The sequence below is a fragment of the Bos indicus genome, chromosome 5, assembly GCF_029378745.1.
Source record: "Bos indicus isolate NIAB-ARS_2022 breed Sahiwal x Tharparkar chromosome 5, NIAB-ARS_B.indTharparkar_mat_pri_1.0, whole genome shotgun sequence".
NCBI lineage: Eukaryota > Metazoa > Chordata > Mammalia > Artiodactyla > Bovidae > Bos > Bos indicus.
In genome coordinates this window covers 51233711-51258720 of record NC_091764.1, presented here as the reverse complement: position 1 = coordinate 51258720, position 25010 = coordinate 51233711, and the positions used below count along the sequence as shown (strand labels likewise).

The window sequence follows — 25010 nt, the reverse complement described above, 5'->3', positions numbered from 1 at the left end:
AAATTTAATCATATTATTGTCACATTGTTACAATAATGTGATATCTCTGTGTAATGTGTGTCTGTTTTCCTTATAGGTAGTTGCTGAAGAAGCCTGGGAAAACCATTTAAAACGAAATGACTCTATCATAGTAGATATATTTCATGGCCTTTTTAAATCAACTTTAGTTTGTCCGGAATGTGCTAAGATTTCAGTAACATTTGATCCTTTTTGTTACTTGACACTTCCATTGCCCATGAAGAAGGAACGTACCTTGGAAGTTTATTTAGTTAGAATGGATCCACTTACCAAACCTATGCAGGTAAGTAATGATTCTTTTCTTGGAATTTGTTAGTGCTGAGTCCTTATGCCTGAAGTACAATTCAGTAATAAACTTTTTTGCATAAGAGATTTTTATATGCTAAATACTTTGAAAATTAGTACAACTCATCATGTAAAAAAAAAAATTCTCAAAGGCATTTTCTTATCGAAGAAAAATGAGAGGTTTGATTTTATAATATGGTTAGGAATAGTAGCTTACAAAGATTAATAATATAGTATTATTTACCCAGTTTTCCAACTGGAACTTTCTTTAATCTTCATTGTAATTTTTTTCCTACTGGCCATTGGAAGTGAAACTAATATTTGCTGTACATTTTGATTCATGATATGATAAGACAATGGTATATTTAAAATACTTGTAATATTTAAGCATTTTAAGAACCTGGAAGAGAAGTGGAAATTAATTAGGGTAAGAATACTTGCTTCAGTAATGTTCTAATATTTTAACAGTTTGGTTAGTCTACACAAGAAGAGAAGAACTTTATTCTATACAAGAGCCCTGTGGTAGACCTTAATATCAATTGTCTGCCTGATTCCATTGCCTAGTGTTATAATTGGGTTATTTTACATTTTATGAAGCAAAGTACTACGTATTTTCCCTTTTTTAATCAGTTAATCCTTTTCTGACATTTGACCTACCCTAATAAAAGTATTTCCTTCCTTTTCTACCTTCTGTTCCCCTAAATTCTATTTTAACACCTACCAAATTTTTTTATGACCTTTGGTTTATTTTAAATTTTGTCCCCTAGACTGTGAATTCTTTGAAGAAAGGAACTTTGGAAATCTTTTTATTCCCAATCCTCATGACTTAGAAGTGTTCAAAAATTTTATTCATTCAAATATGTGTTGGGTACTTTCAGAGTATAAAACTCTGGTAAATAAAGTAAACATAGTTCATCCTTTAAAAAATTGTTTACTAAAATCCTAGTATAGGTTCCAGCCAGAAGTGCAGTTTTTTAGAGCGTATTAGTTATATTAGTCTGCTCAGGCCACCATAATGAAATACCACAGACTGAGTGACATAACAAATTTATTTTCCCACAGTTGGAGGCCGGAAATGGAAGAATATAGAGAACCAGCTTGGTGGTTTCTAATGCTGACTCTCTTCCTCACTTACAGATGGATGCCTCCTCAAATGCATCCTCACAGGGCAGGGAGATAGAGAGCGGGAACACAGGCTCTAGAGAAAAAGGAATTAGCGTGGTTAGCCCATCAGATGAGTTTCCCATCACTGAAGTTGATTTAAATTAAGAAGTTTGTTAGTAATTACATTGAATATGTATTATGTATTGAACTCACATACTATGCAAGGTGTTGGATGTACAAAGGTATTCCTTGTCCTTGTTCTCAAGAAGTTCGTCATACAGTGTGAAGAGTTCTCCGACAGGGTGCTCGAGGAGTATACAGAAGGAATAACCTACCCAAACTGGCAGTGACGCCTGTGCTGAATCCTGAAGAATGATTAGGATTTAAGCACATGAAAATTGGGAATAAATACCAAGAGAGTGACACATACAAAGAAAGGGCTGAGGCAAAAGAGAACATGGCCCACTTCTGGAAACTACAGGTAGATAATATGGTAAACACAAGCTAGATCACAAAGAAGCTTAATGTGCTATCACAAGAAGCTTGGACTTCATCCTAAAGACTAAAGGAACCATTAAAGCTTATTAAGTAAAGAGATGGTATGGTAGATTTGTGTTTCAGAAAGAACACTGGCTAGTGCAGAGATTGGATTGGAGAGGCTTAGATCAGATGTACTAAGTAAAAGGTTAAATAAAAGGTTTTTTTGTAGTGATGAGATGACAGATGACAAGGGTTTGGACTCTCAAGCTAAGTATCAGGATGGCAGGCAGGTAGAAGCCAGTTGAATATAGAAGTTGAAAATATATTAAGATATTCAAGTTTATGGGATTGGAAAACTGAGGAGAATGGTACTGCTTGTTTTACTGGAAGATATAGGAAGAAAGTTTTAAGAAGCAGCCTAATTTAGTATTGGATATGTTGATTTAACATGACTTAAATCTGTGTTAAGTATTGGACAAATTGAGAATCATGAGGAAAATTTGGGAGAAGTATCAATAAGCACTGACTTTATATGTGTAGACTAGAGGAGAGAGATCTATGCTTGAGAGATAAATTGAGTGGTGAGCTCTATGAAGATGGTAGGGAATGTATTAGAAGGATGAGATAACTTAATTGATCATCTAAACCAGAGAAATTTGAAAAATGAAAAGGGCCATATTAATAATTATACCAAGACATGAGATTAACCCAGGACTGGCCAAAGCAAACTGGGATATATTGTCACCTAATCTAAGGAGAGCATATAGAATCAAGAAGGCTAAAGATAAAAGCCTGAAGGATTACACTAGAGGGTTAGTTCTTTCCTCAAGAAGATTTGACCAAGGCATTAGAAAAGAATAAGATGTAGTAGTGTTGTAGGGAAAGGAAGATTTTGAAGGAGGCAGTGGTCAGCAGTCTTGCTACAGAGAGATAATAAAATAAAGACTGATAAAGACTTGGTTAAATGGTAGCCTTGATCACAGGTTAAAGAGGTGAGGACAGAAGCCAGGAGTGGATTAATAAGTGAATGGGAGATAAGTTACAAGAGTGTGGACATTACTTTTAACAAGGCTATTTATGAATCAGAAGAGAAAGGGAGACAATTAGTGGAGAATTATTAAAAAGCAACGAGAGATGGTTTTGTTTTTTGAGACATTTCTGATTTTATAAGAGTTAAAAAGTAAAGTGAAAGTGTTAGTCGCTCAGTTGTGTCCAACTCTTTGCAGCCCCATGGACTGTAGCCCACCAGGCTCCTCTGTCCATGGAATTCTCCAGGCAAGAATACTGGAGTGGGTAGCCATTCCCTTCTCTGGGAGATCTTCCCATCCCAGGGATAAACTTGGGTCTCCTGCATTTCAGGTGGATTCTTTACTGTCTGAGCCACCAAGATAAAATGAAATAAAGGATAATTGCTGAGTTTATGTTCTAGAGGAGTCAGAAGAGAATATATAGATGCCAGGGTTAGTCTTTTTTTTGTTTGTTTTAAGCTGCAAAGCATTTTTTTAAATTGTTTTTAATTTTTTTTTAATTGTTTAATTGGGAAGAGTACCACCTGATTCCCTTTCCTTGTATCAAAAGAGACAGAGAAAAGGACTTTTTAGACTCAGGTTTACAGGGGAAACAATAAGTTGGAGATTTTCCTATCGCCTAGGCTGTTTTCTCACTCAAATAGGTATTCTGCTGATAGTGAGAGGAGTAATGGTGAAATAGGAAGCCTAAGAAATAGTGACGATTTTAAATAGTTATTGAGAGAAATATGAGAATAAGCAAATAAAGGAGACAGAAGAATTTCTGGCTAGGATTGAAGGATCCATTGAGATTGGGCACTGTGAGTTTGTAGTACAAACACCAGTCTGTAAAGTTGGGCAATTTACTCCGGCATATCTAAACAACTCTAAGAAAGTATAGCAAGAATAAAATTGAATAGCTGAATAATAAAGTAGTTAAAAGTTTTTGCAGTGGAATGAAGGGATAAATCATGGGGATGGAAGGGCATGGAGATATTAAGGAGCCAGTGGAAAAAACTGAGAGTTAAAAGGACTAGATATCTCAGTGCAAGCCAAGAATAGGAAAGAATGGGTCTCCAGGAAAAATAAATAGTGTTTAGACAGTTAAGAGTTTAAGGTATCAGGTGGAAAAGGAGATGGCAAGGTCTGAGACGTGAACCATGGTTAAATGCAAGTGTAGGCCTTTGAATTGAGCAGTGAAGGAATAATAAGGCTAAGATAAACTGTCCACATGGACTTTGTCACCCAGGACAATGGCAAGATCGGAGACAGACACTGTGAGCCAAATGCCAAGTGAATGTGAGGAAGCAACCAGAAGGTTAGTCTCACTAGTGAGTATTTTTTCCAAAGTAATAAAGTCATTGCAATTTTCTTTTTTTGTTTTTTAGTACAAAGTGGTTGTCCCCAAAATTGGAAACATACTTGATCTTTGTACAGCATTGTCTCTTTTGTCAGGCGTACCTGCAGATAAGGTAGGATGTTTCTGGGTTTAAAGTAGGTAAATTGGAGTTTAGTTTTTCACTGTTGTAAACCCTGCTTAATAGAAATTTATTTCCTTTTAGATGATAGTTACTGATATATACAATCATAGATTTCACAGAATATTTGCAATGGATGAAAATCTTAGTAGTATTATGGAACGTGATGATATTTATGTGTAAGTATGAAATTCATTGCACAAATATTTCTTGAGAAAAAAATGAAAGGAAATATCATAAAATTTTCAAAGTTTACAGTCAGTTTTATCCTTGCAGGTTTGAGATTAACATAAATAGGACAGAAGATACAGAGCATGTGATTATTCCTGTTTGCCTGAGAGAAAAATTTAGACACTCAAGTTACACCCACCATACTGGTTCTTCACTTTTTGGTCAGCCTTTTCTTATGGCTGTTCCACGAAACAATACTGAAGATAAACTCTATAATCTTTTGCTTGTGAGAATGTGGTAAGTGCCAAACAGTTCTGCATTAACAAAATAAAATATTAAATAGCTAATAAAAGCAAACATGCAAGGTACTATCAGAACATAATTAGTCATCTATATTATCTTTGTTTAGACAGGTAGCAGTGTAAGAAATCAAATTATAGGCTAATCAGTTTCTTGATCATGTGAAACGCTTCACTGAGATAATTTCAAATACAGGAAGCATAAATTCTCTTAGTTGTTTTACACCAAAAGTTTATAGTTGGAAGAAAATAGTTTATCATGTATGCACTTTGAAATCATAACAAATGTCTTATGCTTCATTTCTTTATACACAGCGCTCATACTGATAACAAGAACTCATAATAATAAATAGTTTTATTTAAAAGGATAAGCTTTTATGGTTCTTTCTTTTGTAAGGCAACATCTTTTTGAATTGAACCTTGGTTTGAATTAGAGTAATCAAGAATGCCATTTACTCCCTTTCTTTTATCTGTTATAACTGACATATTTAGTATTCTTTCTTGCATACCTGTTTTAATCATTATAGTCCCATAACCCATATGTAAAGATCACATTACAATCTGTAAGTGGTCTTAGTGTACTATATATATACATCATCTAAATGAGAATCTTTATAAAATAATTTTATGAAATTATTTCCCACAAACTTTTAACATAAAAGAGGAAGATGTTAAAACCCTAGAAGTAACAAATTAACTTTTTTTTTTTAAGACAGCCAAACACAGATGATTATGGTACCATACCTTGAGCCTGAATTTATCATTGAATCCACTAAATGACCACTGTTAATTGCATTTTGAAGTTTTGTTTTATTGAAAGAATGGAAAACTTTTCTAAGTTTTTACCTTAGTAGAACTGAACTTGTTTGATTTCTGGTTTTATTTCAGCCGATACGTCAAAATATCTACTGACACTGAAGACACTGAAGGATCCCTACACTGCTGTAAGGACCAAAATATTAATGGGAATGGCCCAAATGGCATCCATGAAGAAGGCTCACCAAGTAAGATTTATGTATTAAATTGTAAAATTTTCTCTTGGGTTATTGCTGCAGAGGGAAATTAAGAGGATGAGGATTAAGGAACTTAACAATATCTGCAAGCCTGGGGGGGGGGAATGTTCATATCAATAAGTATTAATAATGTAGCATTGGGTTTGTATAAAGATTTCTAATATCTAATATTAGGTGAAATGGAAACAGATGAGCCAGATGATGAATCCAGCCAGGATCAAGAACTGCCCTCTGAGAATGAGAACAGTCAGTCGGAAGATTCAGTTGGAGGAGATAATGATTCTGAAAATGGATTATGTACTGAAGAAACTTGCAGAGGTCAACTCACGGGACACAAAAAGCGATTGTTTACATTCCAGTTCAACAACTTAGGCAATACTGATATCAACTACATCAAAGATGATACCAGGCATATAAGATTTGATGATAGGCAGCTTAGGTTAGATGGTAAGTATTTGTGGAAAATGACTTAAACACTAAACTGACCAAAGTGTGTTGGGGGTTTTTTTTGGTTTTTTTTGAGGTGAAACCTTGAAATTCAACACTGTCCTAGGAAGTAACATTTACTTATCTATCTACATGTTTAAATAAAAAGCCTTCATTTCTAAGTATACTAAAACATGTCAGCGTTTATTAAATGAAGATTGGACTTACGCTTAAGTTTTGTATCTTTTTTAAAATATTTTAATGGCTTGGAAATAGCAAATTACCCTGATCACCTAGTACAGCAATCTCTCTATTCTGCTATATATCTTAAAATGTATTATTTTATATCTTAAAATATATTAACTCAATACAGCATATTAAATCTTAAAGAAAAAAATATGTTTTCCACCTTAGAAAGGTCTTTCCTTGCTTTGGATTGGGATCCTGATTTGAAAAAAAGATATTTTGATGAAAATGCTGCTGAGGTAAGTCATCGCTCATTCCTTCTTTCTCTTTTCCATATTGACCACACTGTTTTGTTACAGTCTTTTTCTTCTACCAGATATGTTTATTTTGCAATTTTAAAAGTGGTTATGTGTTCAAAGACAAAAGGTTCATCTTCTTTGAACCTACTATTTAAACTTCCTGATTGTCTGTATAGGTATGTATACAAGAAGTGTTAGAAATACTGTAAATGTCAGCTGAAATAAGCTTTTGATTTATTTTAGAACATTTAGGAGTTTTTCATGACTATTCATAGTAATATGATATCACTAAAATTAGTTTTGTTTCATTTGTTTTCTTAACTCAAGAAATACTTCTCTTTAGGATTTTGAAAAACACGAAAGTGTGGAATACAAACCTCCTAAAAAACCCTTTGTGAAATTAAAAGATTGCATTGAGCTTTTTACAACAAAAGAAAAGCTAGGTGCTGAAGATCCCTGGTAAGAGACAAAATTAAATAATTGTTTCTAATTATTTTGTAAGGATATATACTGATGTATGTGCTACCTCAAATTGAAAAAGTAATAGTTAAATTCCCTTTGATATTTTAAACAATAAGCATTTGTTTATATGCTAATAATATATTAAGAATGAAAATGTCTTTAAAGTTTTATAATGTTAAGTTTTAATCTTGTTTTAGTATATTTTCCATAATAGCTCTTTTACTATGAATAGTTCATTTTAGTTACATTTTTCCAGGAACTTTTAGCTGTGGAGGTATTCCAACAGAAGCTTTTTTAGGAAAATCACAATATCTTTTGTGTTGTTACTAATTTGAGTCCAGAAAGTCTCAAGATTTTTCTAATACCTTTATTTCAGCACAGTTTTGCTACATCCATGTTTTTTTAGCTTACTAAAAGGTAAATAATCTAGCCCTCGTTATTTCTTTGAATACTTATTTACATACTCATTTTCACTACTTAAATCTATTTGAAACATGTATTGATGAAAAATAACAAGTTCCTGTCAGTCTTTTACATATTAGGCATTACCTGGTATTACCTCTGACATTATCTCTACTAAGCTTTAAATCTTTCTGTATATATTTAGGTATTGTCCCAATTGTAAAGAACATCAGCAAGCCACAAAGAAATTGGATTTATGGTCTCTGCCTCCAGTACTTGTGGTACATCTCAAGCGATTTTCTTATAGTCGATACATGAGAGACAAGTTGGATACCTTAGTTGATTTTCCTATCAAGTAAGTTCTGATTGAACTTAATAAACCTTGGGCACCTCTAACTTTTTTTAACATCACTCCCAAATTATAGGTGTTTTTTTATTTATTTTTACACGTAGTTGACTTTAAATATTATGTGGTTTCAGGTGTAAGGTATAGTGATTTGATAATTTTATACATTACACAGCATACAAAGTTACTATAATATTAGCCGTACTTTCTGTGCTATACATTAAGTCCTTTTGACTTATTGTATATCTAAATCCTTTTCACCTATTTTACCCATCCTCCCACCCGTCTTCCCCTTTGGCAACCACAAGATTGTTCTCTGTATCTGTGAGTCTGTTTCTATTCTGTTATATTTGTTCATTTGTTTTGTTTTAGATCCAGTCTCAGTTTTCGAGTGTATTTTTGGGGTTGTTCTAGCAATTTGTGTGGATTAGTAACAATTTTTATTCCTTAAGAGATCTTTCAAAGGACAAAGAGAAAATACATTAAAAAAAAAAAAAGTAAAACTTATTTTATGTTACATTATCTTTTGAGTTCACTGGCCCTGTTTGTAAATCTAAGATACTTCATGGGATCTTAGTGGTTTTGTTTTCATCATTAATCCTCCATTATTCCTAAATGCATTTTTAAAAAAAACTAATGTGAAAACTGAATAGTGGAATTGTTTAGAAGGCAGATGATCAGTAGAGTAATAAGTCATTCCTATTGTCATCTTTTGGTTTTCTTATTTCAGTGTCCAGAGTAAGTCATCCTATTTGTAAAAATATATAAAGAAGTCTATATACAGCATATCAGTAGTCTTTTTTTATTCTTAAATTAAAATCATTGAGAATTCAGATGGACAAAAAGGGAATAATGTATCTTCATTCATGGAGTCCAGGAAGGACTTCATTACACCCTATTTTGTAAAAACACCATGCTGCTCTCCCATTTTCCTGAAAAAAAATTGGCAGTAGTCTTTCATATTTCCTAATATTGGCATACCAAATTTACTTACTACAGTTTGTAAGTAAACAGATACTGAAGACAGGTGTTGTATATGCATGCAGAGGTGACTGGAAGGAAATAAATAATGTAATACTGAAAACATTCTCTGGATTGCTTATTCTAATCCATGTTTATAAATTTAAAATTGAAAATGTTTTGCAATTATAGAATAAAAATGCTTATTTTCTCTTTAACAAAACAAAATTATGAGCCATCAAACTTTTCAAGAATACAGCATTTTGAAAATACGAGTAAAAAAAGAAACAAGAGTAATGATAAGCTAAATCTATTAGAGATCTATTTGAAATTTAGAATTGTTATTGCTTTTTAATTATACAAATATAAAAAGAATAACCAGAAAAAAAGATAAACTATAAAATGGTCATATTCCAGTTTTGTGTGTGATAAATTATAAACAGCTGGTTGTATTTCAGAGAATGTTGCCTATTTAGGATGCATAGGTCATCAAAACCTGGAAAACATAGAATAGATATTGGGGTTATATTTAAATATATTTTATATTCAAATTAGGATACAATTTCTAAGAAAGTTTTTTTTCACTATCCCTTTATTCTTCCTTAAATAAATAATTTCTGAAAATGACTTTAAAAAAGAACCCACATGATAAATGGTGATGTCTATAATTCCTCTTATACTAAGAAATGTATTAGCATGAAAATACTAATCTGAATACAAACGATCAGTGGAGAATTTTTAAATTCTCTCAATCCCTAAGAAAATTTTTGCTGAAACACTCAAATCTCAAGGGTATTTGTATAATTTTATAGTTATTTGGCCCTTAGTAATTTCTTTAATGAGATATGTGTGTGTGTGTGTATAGGAGTATATTTAAATGAGAGTCAAACAACACTGACTGAAGAGTAAAATTTCGTTACATTTAGGGGAAACATAAAATTAACTTGATCTCTTTTTTAAACAGTGATTTGGATATGTCAGAATTCCTAATTAATCCAAATGCAGGTCCTTGCCGCTATAATTTGATTGCCGTTTCCAACCACTATGGAGGAATGGGAGGAGGACACTGTAAGTAGATAATTTACTTTTTTACTAAAGTCATTATGTTTAATAACGCCAGACTTTTTTCCTTAAAATATTACTTCTTAAAAGAAAAATGTGAGATGTGTCTTACACAGTAGATACTGTGTCTACATCAGTAGATATTGATTAATGAATGAATCAGCTTTTGAAACTCTTTTTCTTTTTTTAACATTAAGAGAAGAGGATTGAGTTAATCATACTCCTCAGAGCACAGGAAATCACCGGTCCGTTCAGGGCTCCTGTCCTTCGCCTTCTCCTCCTCCTCCCCTTTCTAACATGTTGTATGCGCTCTCACAAATCACACATCATTGTTAATTTGTATGATTGTTGCTCTGCTATAGAGTTTACTCTTCTCTCTTGACACTTAAGACTTCTCCATATTACTTGTGTCAATTTAATTCATTGCTTCTAACCACTCATGACTTATATCTACCATATTCTCTCTTTTCACTTCACGGTGGACATCCACATTAACTTTAACTTTCTACCATTTCGAGAACAGTAAACATCATTGTTTTTAGTCTCCTATGTGAGAATTTCTTTGAGCTACATACCCAGATATAAGATTGCTGGGTTGGAGTAAAGTACTGTGAACGGCACTCCAGGATGATTATACCAATCTGTGCTCTCCAGTTGATAGGTTTTTCTGAAGAACCATCACTGTATTCTGGGGTAAATCCTATTCATTAAATATTTTTTTTAATATACTCAGTTGGATTTGGTTAGCTAGTTTTGTTTAGGATTAAATAAAATTTAATTCATGTCTGAAATGATATTGTAGTTTTTTTTTTAGTTCTTTCATTAGCAATTCAGTCACTCAGTCATGTCCGACTCTTTGCGACCCCATGAACTGCAGCACTCCAGGCCTCCCTGTCCATCACCAACTCCCGGAGTTTACCCAAACTCATGTCCATTGAGTCAGTGATGCCATCCAGCCATCTCATCCTCTGTCATCCCCTTCTCCTCCTGCCTTCAATCTTTCCCAGCATCAGGGTCTTTTCAAATGAGTCAGCTTTTTGCATTGGATGGCCAAAATATTGGCGTTTCAGCTTCAACATCAGTCCTTCCAGTGAACACCCAGGACTGATCTCCTTTAGGATGGACTAGTTGGATTTCCTTGCAGTCCAAGGGACTCTCAAGAGTCTTTTCCAACACCACAGTTCAAAAGCATCAGTTCTTCTGCACTCAACTATCTTTATAGTCCAACTCTCACATCCATACATGACTACTGGAAAAACCGTAGCCTTGACTAGCAGGCCTTTGTTGACAAAGTAATGTCTCTGCTTTTTAAGATGCTGTCTAGGTTGGTCGTAACTTTCCTTCCAAGGAGTAAGCGTCTTTTAATTTCATGGCTGCAATCACCATCTGCAGTGATTTTGGAGCCCCCAAAAATAAAGTCAGCCACTGTTTCCCCATCTATTTGCTATGAAGTGATGGGACCAGATGCCATGATCTTAGTTTTCCAAATGTTGAGCTTTAAGCCAACTTTTTCACTCTCCTCTTTAACTTTCATCAAGAGGCTTTTGAGTTCCTCTTCACTTTCTGCCATAAGGGTGGTGTCATCTGCATATCTGAGGTTATTGATATTTCTCCCTGCAATCTTGATTCCAGCTTGTGTTTCTTCCAGTCCAGTGTTTCTCATGATGTACTCTGCATATAAGTTAAATAAGCAGGGTGACAATATACAGCCTTGATGTACTCCTTTTCCTATTTGGTACCAGTCTGTTGTTCCATGTCCAGTTCTAACTGTTGCTTCCTGACCTGCATACAGGTTTCTCAAGAGGCAGGTCAGGTGGTCTGGTATTCCCATCTCTTTCAGAATTGTCCACAGTTTCTTGTGATCCACACAGTCAAAGGCTTTGGCATAGTCACTAAAGCAGAAATAGATGTTTTTCTGGAACTCTCTTGTTTTTTCGATGATCCAGCGGATGTTGGCAATTTGATCTTTGGTTCCTCTGTCTTTTCTAAAACCAGCTTGAACATCTGGAAGTTCACGATTCACATATTGCTGAAGCCTGGCTTGGAGAATTTTGAGCATTCCTTTACTAGCGTGTGAGATGAGTGCAATTGTGCAGTAGTTTGAGCATTCTTTGGCATTGCCTTTCTTTGGGATTGGGATGAAAACTGGCCTTTTCCAGTCCTGTGGCCACTGCTGAGTTTTCCAAATTTGCTGACATATTGAGTGCAGCACTTTCACAGCATCATCATTCAAGCTTTGAAATAGCTCCACTGGAATTCTATCATCTCCACTAGCTTTGTTCGTAATGATGCTTTCTAAGGCCCATTTGACTTCACATTCCAGGATGTCTATCTCTAGATGAGTGATCATACCATCATGATTATCTGGGTTGTGAAGATCTCTTTTGTACAGTTCTTCTGTGTATTCTTGCCTCCTCTTAATATCTTCTGCTTCTGTTAGGTCCATACCATTTCTGTCCTTTATCGAGCCCATCTTTGCATGAAATGTTCCCTTGGTATCTCTAATTTTCTTGAAGAGATCTCTAGTCTTTCCCATTCTATTGTTTTCCTCTATTTCTTTGCACTAATCATTGAGGAAGGCTTTCTTATCTCTCCTTGCTATTCTTTGGAACTCTGCATCCAAATGGCTGTATCTTTCTTTTCTCCTCTCCTTTTCGCTTCTCTTCCTTTCACAGCTATTTGTAAGGCCTCCTCAGACAGCCATTTTGCTTTTTTTCATTTCTTTTTCTTGGGGATGTTCTTGATCCCTCTCTCCTGCACAGTGTCATGAACCTCTGTCCATAGTTCATCAGGCACTCTATCAGATCTAGGCCCTTAAATCTGTTTCTCAATCCACTGTATAATCATAAGGGATTTGATTTAGGTCATACCTGAATGGTCTAGTGGTTTTCCCCACTTTCTTCAATTTAAGTCTGAATTTGGAATCAAGATTATGACCTAGTCTAATGAAACAGGCTAGGACATTTTACTGTTTTATGTTTCCTGAAACAGCTAGTATAATATAAGAATTAACTAGTAAGAAAGTTTCGTAGAATTCATCCAATAAAACTATTTGGACTTCTCAGCCATAAATTATTCTATTTATGTCATGTTTATTGATTTTCTTTTTGCAGAATGTGTACATATTGACATTCTCCATTTTTCTTAAAATGTGTATTTCCCAATTTATTTGAGAATAGTTGTTTATAATACTCTTATGGTATATTTTTTGGTCCCTTGTTCTTTTCTGTCTTTTGAAAGAATTAGACTTTCTATTGTATTATGTTTTTTTTTTTTTTTATTATACATGGTATGTCTTCTATCTTGTTGATTTCTTCTCTTCTCCTTGGTATGTTTTTCCTCTTGTTACTTAGAGTTTGCTCTGTTATTCCTTTGGTTTCTTAAGTTGCATCCTTAACTTTGTTTTCATTCTTTTCCCTCTGTTGAAGGCTATAATTAAAGCTATAAGTTTTCCTTTAAATACTCTATCACTGTTACATAAATTTTTACATGTAGTCTTCTTTTTCTTTGAATTCTGTGTATGTTTTTAGTTTCCTGTATAATTTTCTGAATATCACAAGATTATCTCATGTGCTTTTTCAAGTATATATTTTTTGTAAAGCTCTCCTTTTTTTCTTAATTTTATTTTATAGTAATTAGGGCCATTATCTATATTAACCTTAGGAGTTTATTAAGGCTTTCATGTAGCTTATATGGACTGCTTCTTAAATGTTTATGTACTTTAAAAGCATATGTATTCCCCATTCAAACATAGAGTTCTCTGTTTCTATTACAGGTAATCTTATTAGTTTTATTTAAATCACAACTATTTCTGGTTATTTTTGATGTTCATTCTTTTTCTGGGATGAATTTGTCAGGACTACTACTAAAATGATTTATCTGTTTCATCTAACAGTTTTATTAGTTGTTTTGCATTATTAGTTGCATTTATGTTTAAAATGGATAGTTCTTCTTTTATCTATTCTTTTTTACCTGAGTTTGATACTCATTTTTCATTTTGTCTTTTTCTCAGAATTACAAATATTAGTTTAGCTTTCTTTTGATACCATCATTTAGTTTGCAAACTCTGTGTGCCTTTTTGTTAGATGTGTCTCTTTTTTTTTTTCTTTTTTTTTGAAATTGCTCAGTCGTGTCCGACTCTCTGTGACCCCATGGACTATACAGTCCATGGACTTCTCCAGGCCAGAATACTGGAGTGAGTTGCCTTTCCCTTCTCAAGGGGATCTTCCCAACCCAGGGTTTGAACCCAGGTCTGCGGCATTGCAGGTGGATTCTTTACCAGATAAGACACCAGGGAAGCCCAATATTATTGTTCAGTCTTGTCCTTTTAGTGTCAGACTTATTGGTCTGAAAATATGTTTCTTTAAATTTGTGAATGTGGTGGACTTGATTTCAGATTGACAAATTTACAACCCATAATGGGCTTCACTCAGAAGAATAATTTTAAGAGGAGTAGAACTATTTAGAAGACAAAATCTGTAGTGTCACTTTTTAAAAGTTATGACAGCAGATAATTGTTATGAGTACATTTTGCAGCTTTGTTTCTTCAGTTATTGGGTAGTTTATACAAAGTATGAGATAGGAAAAGTGGGCATTTTTTTAACTTAATGATAAAGCGAATCTTTAAAATTTGTGCAGATTAATTGATCGCTTTTTACATTTCTCTTGCCCTGTACTTTTGTTGAAGACTGGAAATGATTCTGATGTAAAAAAAACAAAACAATACAGATCAATGAGTTACAGTATTGTTGAAAAAATATTGGTCATAGAAAATTTAAACTTACACTTGAAAATTCAAACTTTGGAATCATAAACAGAGCTGAGTTTAAATCCTAACTCTGCTGCCTAACAGCTATACTCTTGGACAAATTAAACTTCTGATACCTCACTTTCGTCATCTGTAAAATTTAGAAGAATAGTAATGATAATACCTTCTTTATGAAATAATACAGCACTGGGCCTGATACAAATGCTAATCACCATTTATTGTCATTAGTATTGTTATTCTTTGTATTAAAAAAATAATAAATATGCCCTGTATGTTCCTGGGATTAAAAAAAAAAAGTATAGATAGAAAGTATCATAGACTTCCAGATTATAGAAAATTATTCTGAAAACCTTTAAACATTGGAATCAGTTGAATATATGATAGATTGGCCTAATGTAGATGATTATCATGTAATTTTAATAGGTATTCCTTATATAGACAATTTTAAAGTCATGAGGGTTCCCTCCCAGAAAACCACAGATCATTTAAGTGATAGAAGTGATTGTATTTTTTTCATTAGATACTGCTTTCGCAAAAAATAAAGATGATGGAAAATGGTACTACTTTGATGATAGTAGTGTCTCAACTGCGTCTGAAGACCAGATTGTGGTAAGTATGTCTTTTAATCTTGAAGATCAAGGAATCCATTGTTTTAAAAGGGGCCCATGGAGCACTATAGTCTATATTCTAGCAGTTCTAATAGTTGAGGGACTCATTCTTATTTAAAGATAACATAAAATTGTCCTTTTAAGTGGAGATCTGTCTTCTAAATTTGTCCACTAGCAGAAGCATAAGTTGAACATGAAAACTTTTCTGGTAGTTTTCAACATGAAAACTGGACTTTTCTAATGAAAATATTAAATTCTCCCCTGAACAATAGGCTCAGACATTCTAGACATTGGCTAAAGTCAGAATGCTAAAATAGAAAAATAAAAAACTTTTAAGGGCCTTACCATACCTGAGATATTTAAAGAAAAGTCTTATCCTTTATGACAATTACATATTCAAAGTCTCGAAATGATATAATTAGGTAAAACAAATTACAAAATTTTCAGAATTAACCCTGTGTATTTGTCTGATGTTTTCTGAATAGTAGAAAAATTAGGAAGTTACATCTGCTCACACTTGCATCAGCTTGTCAGCCATAGCTGAAGCAAAAATATTGGCATTTGCTTTGTTTTCTATCAGAGCACATTTTTATTATCAAATATTGATTGACAGTGTTGGTTTAGTTACTAAATCATGTCCAACTCTTATGGACTGTAGCCTGCCAGGCTCCTCATTTTCGAGGCAAGAATACTGGAGTGGGTTGCCATTTCCTTCTCCAGGGGTCTTCCTGACCCAGGGATCAAACTCGTGCCTCCTAAATTATAGATGGTCTCCTGCTCTGCAGGTGGATGCTTTATTGCTGAGCCACCAGGGTAGCCTCTATTAATTGATGAATAGATGACAGGTGACTAATAATGTTCTAAGAAGAAAACTAAGGCTTGCTTGATAAGAATTTATTATTCTATAAATTTTGCCTTTATAAATTTTGCTTATTGATCACAGTATTTACAATGAATGAGAAATGTAGTACTTCCTCATGCAATGATATTTCCTATACAGAGGTTTTCTGTTGATGTGGGGAGCACTGATTGCTTTACTTTATTTTCCAGTTTAAATTATGTATTCCTTGAGGGCAGAGACTAGCTTTTTGTTTTGTTTTAGTTTATAATGCTTTAAAAGTCAGTTTAATAAATTAATAAACTTCTGAGCCCAGTTACTGGCATAGTTTTAATCAGTTATTGTATACATAGATATGAAGTTATTTTGAGTTGTTTATAGATGTTTTATATCTTTATCACCTGTTTGTACACATGATTTATATACATACATATCATTGCTTATCTCCCTATAGCTACAGCAAAGAACAAAAAGAGACTTTTGAAGTCTTAGTATTTTTTAAAATGTGTTTATGCTTAAGTTAACTACATTTTTGTCGTATATTTAGACTTCTAATTTTATATCATATCCCTCATTTTTCAGTTCTATTCTCTTCTTTAGTCTCCCAACCAAAACCCTTAAGTTGCCTACTTCCTCCTTCAAAGTCTATTTGACAACACTGCCTTAATATTGCTTTCAGATAAATATCTTGTTTATATACAGTATGTGAATTTGATGTTACCTTACATTTTAACAGTAATAATTCTTCATTTAGTCAACAAGTGTTTGAATACATTCTATATATAACACTCTATTCTACACAAGGTTGAAAGTGAAAGTGTTAATCGTTTAGTCCTGTAGCTCACCAGGCTCCTCTGTACGTGGGATTTCCCAGGCAACAATATTGGAGTGGGTAGCGGTAGCCATTCCAGTCTCCAGGGTATCTTCCTGACCCAGGGTTCGAACCTGAGTCTCCTGCATTATGGGCAGATTCTTTACCATCTGAGCCACCAGGGAAGCCAAAAAAGACAGCTATCTCTAATGTCAAGAAGCTTACAATCTATAGGTGACAGAGACATGAATTGACAATTGTATATGATAATTACTGTTAAATATCTTGACTGTATAGATTGAGGCAGCTGTCTCAACTAATTGGAGTGTAAGGAAACAGAACCAGTGCAGGGAGTGTTTGATCTGAGTCTGCAAATATGAATAGTGGTAAATTAGACAAAATAACCAAAACCAAAGATATTCTTAGCAAAAAGAACAGTAGCTATGAAAGCAAGGAGATGTGGCAGAATATACCATTTAGCTAAGGGAACAGCAAATAATTTGGTGTTACTGAAACAAAAGACTTGTTAGGAATGTGGAGCAAAAATTAGACTGGGGCTAAACTTGGCACTCAGATCATGAAAGATGAGTTCTTCGTTGTTTTGATCTTTTCTTAAAGTCTGTAAGAAGTATTGGGTGGTTGTTAACTAACAGAAGAACATTATTAAATTTCCATCTTAACATGTCTTGAGAACACTTTAGAAGACAGATTGGAGGGCACCCAGTAGGCTGTCCTGAAATTTAAGCCACAAGATCTTCTAAAGTTAAATCAGTGGTAGTAAGTATATAGACAGGGGAGAATGGATTTGTGAGCTCTTTAATGGATAGAAATACTAGAACTTGATTAAGATGACATGTAAATATAGAGGGGGGAGGGAGATGATGACTCGTACTTTGACATTTACAAAGATAGTGAATAAGAAAATTTGCTGTGAAATTGATACCTGTATAATAGCTCTGTGGAAATTTCCATTAGGTAGTTGGACTAATTGGACTAGAGTTCAGGGGTGAGAACTGGCTTAAGTTATGAATTTGAATTGTCTGTTCTAGGTAGCAGTTAAAACCATAGGTTTGAATGAGTCACCTATGGGAAGATACATATTCAGAAGAGCAGTGAGCTGAGGACTGAAAACATGATTTTTTTTTTTTTTTACTTTAAGTCAGGATTTAATGAGCCCACAGGAAAATCAGAAGAAACTGTAGAGATGAAGCATCTAAGGAAAAGTAGTATAACAGAAGCCAAAAATGCTTTAATGCAGGAGGAGGAGTAAAGCATTAAATGCCACCAAAAGATTGGCTAAAAAAGGCACCCATTTAATTTGTTTATAAGAGGGTTTTGAGCCTGGTGAAAGGCATTTCATTACAGTGGTTGCAGCAATCACATTGATTGAGGAGTGTGCATGAGAGTAAATGATGAATATTAGATTTTCTATAGACCCCAGCCTGGCTGCGAGGAAGAGTAAGAGGTATATGGCAGCTAGAAAAGGAATGGAGAGGAATTTATGAGGGAGAAGACTTAAGTATTTTTTATGCCAAAAAAGTCCAGTAGATAAGAACTCATTAAAGTTACACAGTGATGATTGATGGAGCAGTATCCTTAAGATGGTAAGAAAAGTTGGAATCTAGAACAAATACAGAATGAAGCTATTACTATTAGAAAGACACTTGCTTTGTCCTTAGAGACAAGAGGAAAGAAGGCATAGAATTCTATTTCATGTTAGAGTAAGAAGGTGAATCTGTGATATGGTTGCATTGATTTATCTGTCCAGCTAACTTAGAAGAGAATAAATGTTAAATCCAGTGACCATTCTTCCTTTATAGATAGAAGTCATACTATTGATATAGTTAATAAATTTTAGTAACCTCCATTGACCATGTGTGGTGTTCTTGATTTATGTCCTATCACCAAAATTGGTTATCAGCTAAAAATTCATTCTATATTTAATGTGATCTTTGAGAATCATAACCATTATAATATTCTTTGTTTGTTTTAACAGTCCAAAGCAGCATATGTACTCTTCTACCAGAGACAAGACACTTTCAGTGGAACTGGCTTTTTCCCCCTTGACCGAGAAACTAAAGGTGCTTCAGCTGCCACAGGCATCCCATTAGAAAGTGATGAAGATAGCAATGATAATGACAATGATATAGAAAACGAGAACTGTATGCACACTAACTAATGAAAGTCCTAGAAGCCATAAAAGAGAGACTTTCCTGCTGGTGGTATCTATTGAAATGATGAAGTTACCCACCACATTAAACAAAAGTCTGAGATGGGGAGTTTCAGATCACTGAATGTAAATCCTTTATCAGATTTTAACTTGTGCAGTACTTGAAGTGAAACACAATGAAAACTTTAACATAAATTGTCTCTTAATACATTTACAGTCTTGTATTTACAAGCTAAATATATATAGGAAATCACAAATAAATCCCTTTTAAGTTTGCTGCTGTTTTGATGAATTACGTTTTCTTTAATTTTTTGGATGTGAGTTAATTGATGACAAATGTTAAATTTGTGGATGTTGGTCATTTATTTTGCTCAGATAATAACTGCAAGAAACCTATGGCTGAACTTAGTTCTTGGATAATCTAGTTCATGTGCATTAGGCTGCCACATATACTACTATGATAATGAGCTGCAGTATCAATGTGGCATAAATACTGCAGTAGTATTCTTGGAAAACCAAATTTCCAAGTCTTTACCTGGAATCAGTGTGGGCCTGTTATAAAACTAAATCATGATACAAGAAGCAGTCTTGAAAAAGTTATTTCCTTTTGTAGTACCATAAAAAAACAGAATATTATGTTCATCTTACTACTACTGTGGAAACAGGTTCTAGATTTCACACTTCATCGAAAGTCACTTTTCAGTTAAATGTAAGTATTTTTCACTGCTGTTGGGATCTATTCCTTAGATATTCAAATTCTTTTTTACTTACTTTAAATTTAAAATGCATATCTTTAAATCTGGTGTTGGTCCAAAATTAAAATTTTGGCTGTCTGTTTTTCTCTACCCCATTTTTTAGTAATTTGGCAACTTTTAGCTCTCCCAAGTGTTGTAATATAAAGACAAATTTAATAGTATTCTGTATCTATAGTAATGATTGCATCAAGCTTAGGTGAGAAATTTTTTTCTGGCCTTTAAATTACTAATGGACAATTGGCTTTAAAGGTAGGTCTGTTAACTTTCTTTGTGTGTTCCTGATGGAATTCACCATAGCCTTACAGCTTTTCTCAGAAGGGAACTTGTTACAAGAGAATTGGCATTGCATGTTCCAGAGTCAGAACCTGTACAGTATATAAAACATACAAACCTTGAAGTTGATTTTAGTTCACCACATTCAAGGATCCAGGATGCCAAAAATGTGTGAACATTTGAAACATTTTTCATTTGCTGCTTTTTCCCCTTTGATCTAGTTGAAAGAATGTATTGTCAATTGGCATATAATACTGCCTTTAATAGAAAATAAATGCTGGGGCACGTTTCACATATCGACTACCTGAGAAATTGCTATGTGTCCCACTATTAGTAAAGCAAAAAGTATAATGTTCTTCATTTGAACTAATCAAATACAATAGATTATAAATTGTGTATTGTAAATAAAAGTTCACTCTGTGAGTGCACATTTTGGTAAATTATTTATTTATGTTAGCATTTAAACGTGAAAGAAAAATGCATTTAACCAGGATAAATGAGGTATGTTGATCATGGCTTTGCTTTATACCTTAATATTAAAGCTGGTTTTTCATCCTGGTATTTTTAAAGCTGTTTTGCGTTTTTCCTTTTTATCCTTTCCTTTTCTTTATCTTTCTTTCTTTCTTTTTTTTTTTTAATGTAAACTAACCTCCTGCATGACAGAGGTTAAAATTTTGTCTGCACTTGAGTTCACTTGAGTTTACATTTGAAATGTGCATGTTTATTTATACAGATTTCAATAAAGCTATTCAAGGCCTTATTTAGTCTTTTATTTCTTACTCTGAATCTTTTAATAAAAGTCCCCTATTTTATGGTCAGTGACCATATGCTCTACTTTTTAGTTATATAGTTAAAAATAGAAAGGAAAACATGTCGTAGTGAGGTAAATCTTCCTGTTAAGGACATGTTTTAAAGTTGACTTTTTCAGTTTAAATATTCATTGAGCAACTGTTTGTATACCAATTAGAGTCTTGAGATTTAGCAGTAAACAATATCCCTGCACCCAGAGAGCTTGCAGGCTTTCTCCTATCTACCAACTAGTAAACTTTATTTCCATTTTTCTGAGGTTTAAAGAAAAGACAATTTTTTTTTTATAGCTCTAGACTAGTTTCTACCCTAATTGTGTGTTTTTAAAAAGAAAACGATGTTAATAAAATTACTGAATTTGTCAAAATCAAATGGCATTTTCTGCTGCAAAAAATAAACTCTTAAAAATAGTGCAAAGGGTATTCCATACTCTAAAAGTAGGTATCCGTACGTAGTACAGGGTCATAGGAATATATCCAGTCTAGAATTCTGCTTCTAGCCTAGATACTTGGTAATCATATGACTTTAAATTTAATCTCTCCTGGTCTGTCTCTTCACCTGTAAAATAATGATGATAATAATAATAGCATTTATTCAGCACTTACCAGAGACCAGATACTATATAAAAGTTAGATGTTTTATCTCATATAATTCCCCAATAGCTATGAGGTAGGGACATCAATCCTCCCCATTTCTCATATGGAGAAACAAGGATACAAAGCAGTTCACACAGTTGCTATGTGGTGGATATTATGCGATGGCCAATATTCTATCCTCAGATGTATGTACTACCTCCCACTAGATTTAGTGTCTGACTCACAGGATTGTTTGGAGCTCAAACAAGATAATGTGTTTTACAGAAAGTGCTTTGTAAACTGTGTAGTATACTCACTACTGATTTTTTCAGTCTACATAGAAAGTCATCTTGAAGTCTTATAACTTTGCTCCCAAAAGTATCTTCAGGTGACTATTTGAGAATTGAATAAGAAAAATACCAGCTGGAATATGGACTCACCATTCCCCTTTGAAATTAACTTCATTCAACTCACATACATTTATTACAATTTTAATTAAATTTTAAATATTAATATAATGACTTTTCCCAAATGCAACCCTGATTCTCAGGACTTTTTTCATTCACCTGTGACTTGGTTTTAATTAATGTCTGTGAAAAAGCTGTAGCCTGATGCTTTACTTAAATCTCTTGCTTTCTCTTATAATCTGTGTTCTTTTAGTGGTCCTATATTTGTCCTTGCTTTTCCAGCAACTAGATATAAAACCACACAAAACATTGATTGGGGCATGAAAAAAATTAGTTAAAGGCCAAAACCATTGATACAGTATAAGGCAGTACTTTTTCACCGGTTAATTTCCGAGGTGGGGACATCTTATGAGAAATAAGCCTGGAGACTAAGATAAAGACCTGTAGTCTCCTTCAGTGGCTTACAAAAGTGGGGAAGAGGGGAGGGTTTCTAGGGGTGGGGAGCATGCTAGTAGGAACCTTTTATCCTAGAGAATGTACTATTTCTTGACAGTATCACTGGGGCATGGTGATAATAAGAAGTAAGTCAACTTTTAGTCTGTTTTACTCTCTTTAAGTATTTGCAGACAATCCATTTCATTACTGCCTGCTTCCTATCCTCCCTACTTGTATGTATGCTTCTGATCTTTGCTTGTGCGGTATAGATGAGCATGTTCTCTCCAGGTTAATGTTTAAAAATGTGGAAGATTCTTGTATAGTAGGAAGGAAACAGAAGTCTTTAAATTCTCAGAAGGAAAGGAAAATAAATTTCTACATGATTTAATAACATGATAAAATAAATTTTATTTCTGAAGCCAAAGAAAAATAGTGAAAATCTTTGTTCATATTTTCTACTCTACAATAAAATAATTATTAAAATTTTATTTGAAACAGCTTCTCTTGAAAAAATACTTATGTTCATAACTCACAAGTACTTTTTTTTAAGTGCCAGAGGATAAAGAAAGGGAGAAAGAGAGTGTATTTATATTCTTGCTGACTAATACATTAAGTTGCAGAGCTGTATACTCTATGGTTTCATTATCAGATTTTTTAAAAATAAATACGTGTAATTTTTCTCATAAACATTCTGAGTTTGGGGCATTTTAATTCAATATGTATGTTTATGTTTAATTCTTATTTACTGTATATTAAAGCAAAAGAATTTTGAAGTAGCTCAGATAACACTTTTATTTAAAACTGGATTAAGTATATTCAAATTTTTATCTACATAGAGTAGGTTTTTAAATATTAGAATTGGAAAGATAAAATGTTTATGGTAAGAATTCAGATATTAATCAAGCTTTATTTGAACTGATGATGGGGTAAAGAATTTTTAAATGGATATAAAACAGACAGTACAAAAATTATTTTTGGCAAATATATGCATTGGGAAACATATTCACCCTACATCATACCTTGGTCTAATTATAACCTGCTCTACCTTGGGAAGCCTGGAAATTGCCAAGATAGTGAAAGGAAAAGACTGAGTTATTAAGGGAATCTAGAAAGGGGAGAAACCATTCAGGGAAAATCAAGAGTTGACATAATGTTGTGATCTAGAGTCTTAAAGGATAGATAGAAAAAATCAGCCAAATGGACTTGGATTTTTTTTTCCTAGAAATGCATGTTAAACATGATTATACAAAGCAGCTAAAAATACAGCTATCTCTTTGGAAATTGTTCTTTTAAATGGAAATGCTGTAAAAAAAAAATAAGATTGCACATTTTCAATATGCACAAAATCAAATATTTTAAGTGTTTAAATTGTTTTGGTAATTAACTGTTCATCTGTAGAAAATCATGGTTGAAGTTGGTGCTCACTTGCTCAAAGTTTTCCCTCATATCAGGAACTTATAGCTTGTTTTATATAGTTTGATGAAACAAAATAGTTTCATTTGCTGTGACTTTCAAGTCCGTTGCTAGCTGGAGTTAAATCTACATACATAAAAGTAAAACAATAAATATGGAAACATCCCAACAGTCTTTTCCCATAATGTGTATTCTTCCATTTTTCTCGGTAGTGACAAATTCTTTACATTTCCCAAACTGTTGTTTTAAGCCTTGACTATGACTTTGTTTTTTAACTAATAGTTAAAACCTTGCAGGGTTTTGAAACTCTATAACATCTCAAATGAAGTTTCTTATTAAAACGTATTTTGCTTTTCTTTTAGAATTTCTGAAGGAATATTGTAGGTTAACAAGCATTGTAGCTCCTCATTCCTCCTCTGCTCATTCACTGTTAGGTATGCTAGGTTTTGGATAGTTCAGACTCGTACTAGAGTGTTCTGCTTATTCCGGCCTTACATGTATGCCTTCACTCCTTCATCTGGCCTGCTTTCTTCTCACCTTGAGTTCTTTCTGTAATGAAAGTGAAAAGTGTTAATCACTCAGTCGTGTCCGACTCTGTGACCCCATGGACCGCAGGCCACCAGTCTCCTCTGTCCATGGAATTCTCCAGCCAAGAATACTGGAGTGGGTAAGTAGCGATGTATTTCATTGTCTCTAGTGAAAAGTATATTCATTTTTCTTTCATTTTCTCATATCACTAGAGAATATTCATACCTATATTCATATCTTTTCATTATATGAAGTGGGCAACGTTTAAACTCCCTTGAGTTCATAAGAATTAATCCCATCATGACCTTTTAACTCATTTCCTAAAGAAGTTTTAGATGTTCAGATCATTGTTCATTCTCTGAGCTCCCTGATACCTGTAGTGAATTATCGGTGTTCTGAAAACTCTTCAAGACAAAACATCCTACAAGCATCTAGGGTAGGGATTTTAGGGATTGCCCTCATTTAACAAAACCAATTGGGGGCAGGAGGAGAAGGGAACGACAGAGGATGAGATGGCTGGATGACATCACTGACTCGATGGACATGAGTCTGAGTGAACTCTGGGAGTTGGCGATGGACAGGGAGGCCTGGCATGCTGTGATTCATGGGGTCGCAAAGAGTCGG

General features: G+C 33.7%; 1 protein-coding gene across 8 annotated transcripts in view; it reads left to right on the top strand.

The window, feature by feature from the left end:
• The window catches only part of USP15 (ubiquitin specific peptidase 15), a 127435-nt gene extending 107966 nt beyond the window's left edge, over positions 1 to 19469 (top strand). For 6 of the 8 annotated variants that reach the window (XM_070789363.1, XM_019960902.2, XM_070789364.1 and 3 more), the window contains 12 exons: positions 77 to 301; positions 4283 to 4366; positions 4457 to 4551; positions 4649 to 4840; positions 5731 to 5846; positions 6030 to 6302; positions 6696 to 6766; positions 7110 to 7225; positions 7836 to 7985; positions 9901 to 10004; positions 15287 to 15375; positions 19020 to 19469. In XM_070789363.1, coding sequence (XP_070645464.1) covers positions 77 to 301; positions 4283 to 4366; positions 4457 to 4551; positions 4649 to 4840; positions 5731 to 5846; positions 6030 to 6302; positions 6696 to 6766; positions 7110 to 7225; positions 7836 to 7985; positions 9901 to 10004; positions 15287 to 15375; positions 19020 to 19202 — 1698 coding nt within the window. In that variant the 3' untranslated portion in view covers positions 19203 to 19469. Of the gene's footprint in view, positions 1 to 76; positions 302 to 1673; positions 1889 to 4282; positions 4367 to 4456; positions 4552 to 4648; positions 4841 to 5730; positions 5847 to 6029; positions 6303 to 6695; positions 6767 to 7093; positions 7226 to 7835; positions 7986 to 9900; positions 10005 to 15286; positions 15376 to 19019 lie in introns of those variants that run through there. The other 2 variants (XR_011566615.1, XR_011566616.1) reach the window with 2 other exon arrangements.
• The last annotated feature ends 5541 nt before the right edge of the window (positions 19470 to 25010 follow it).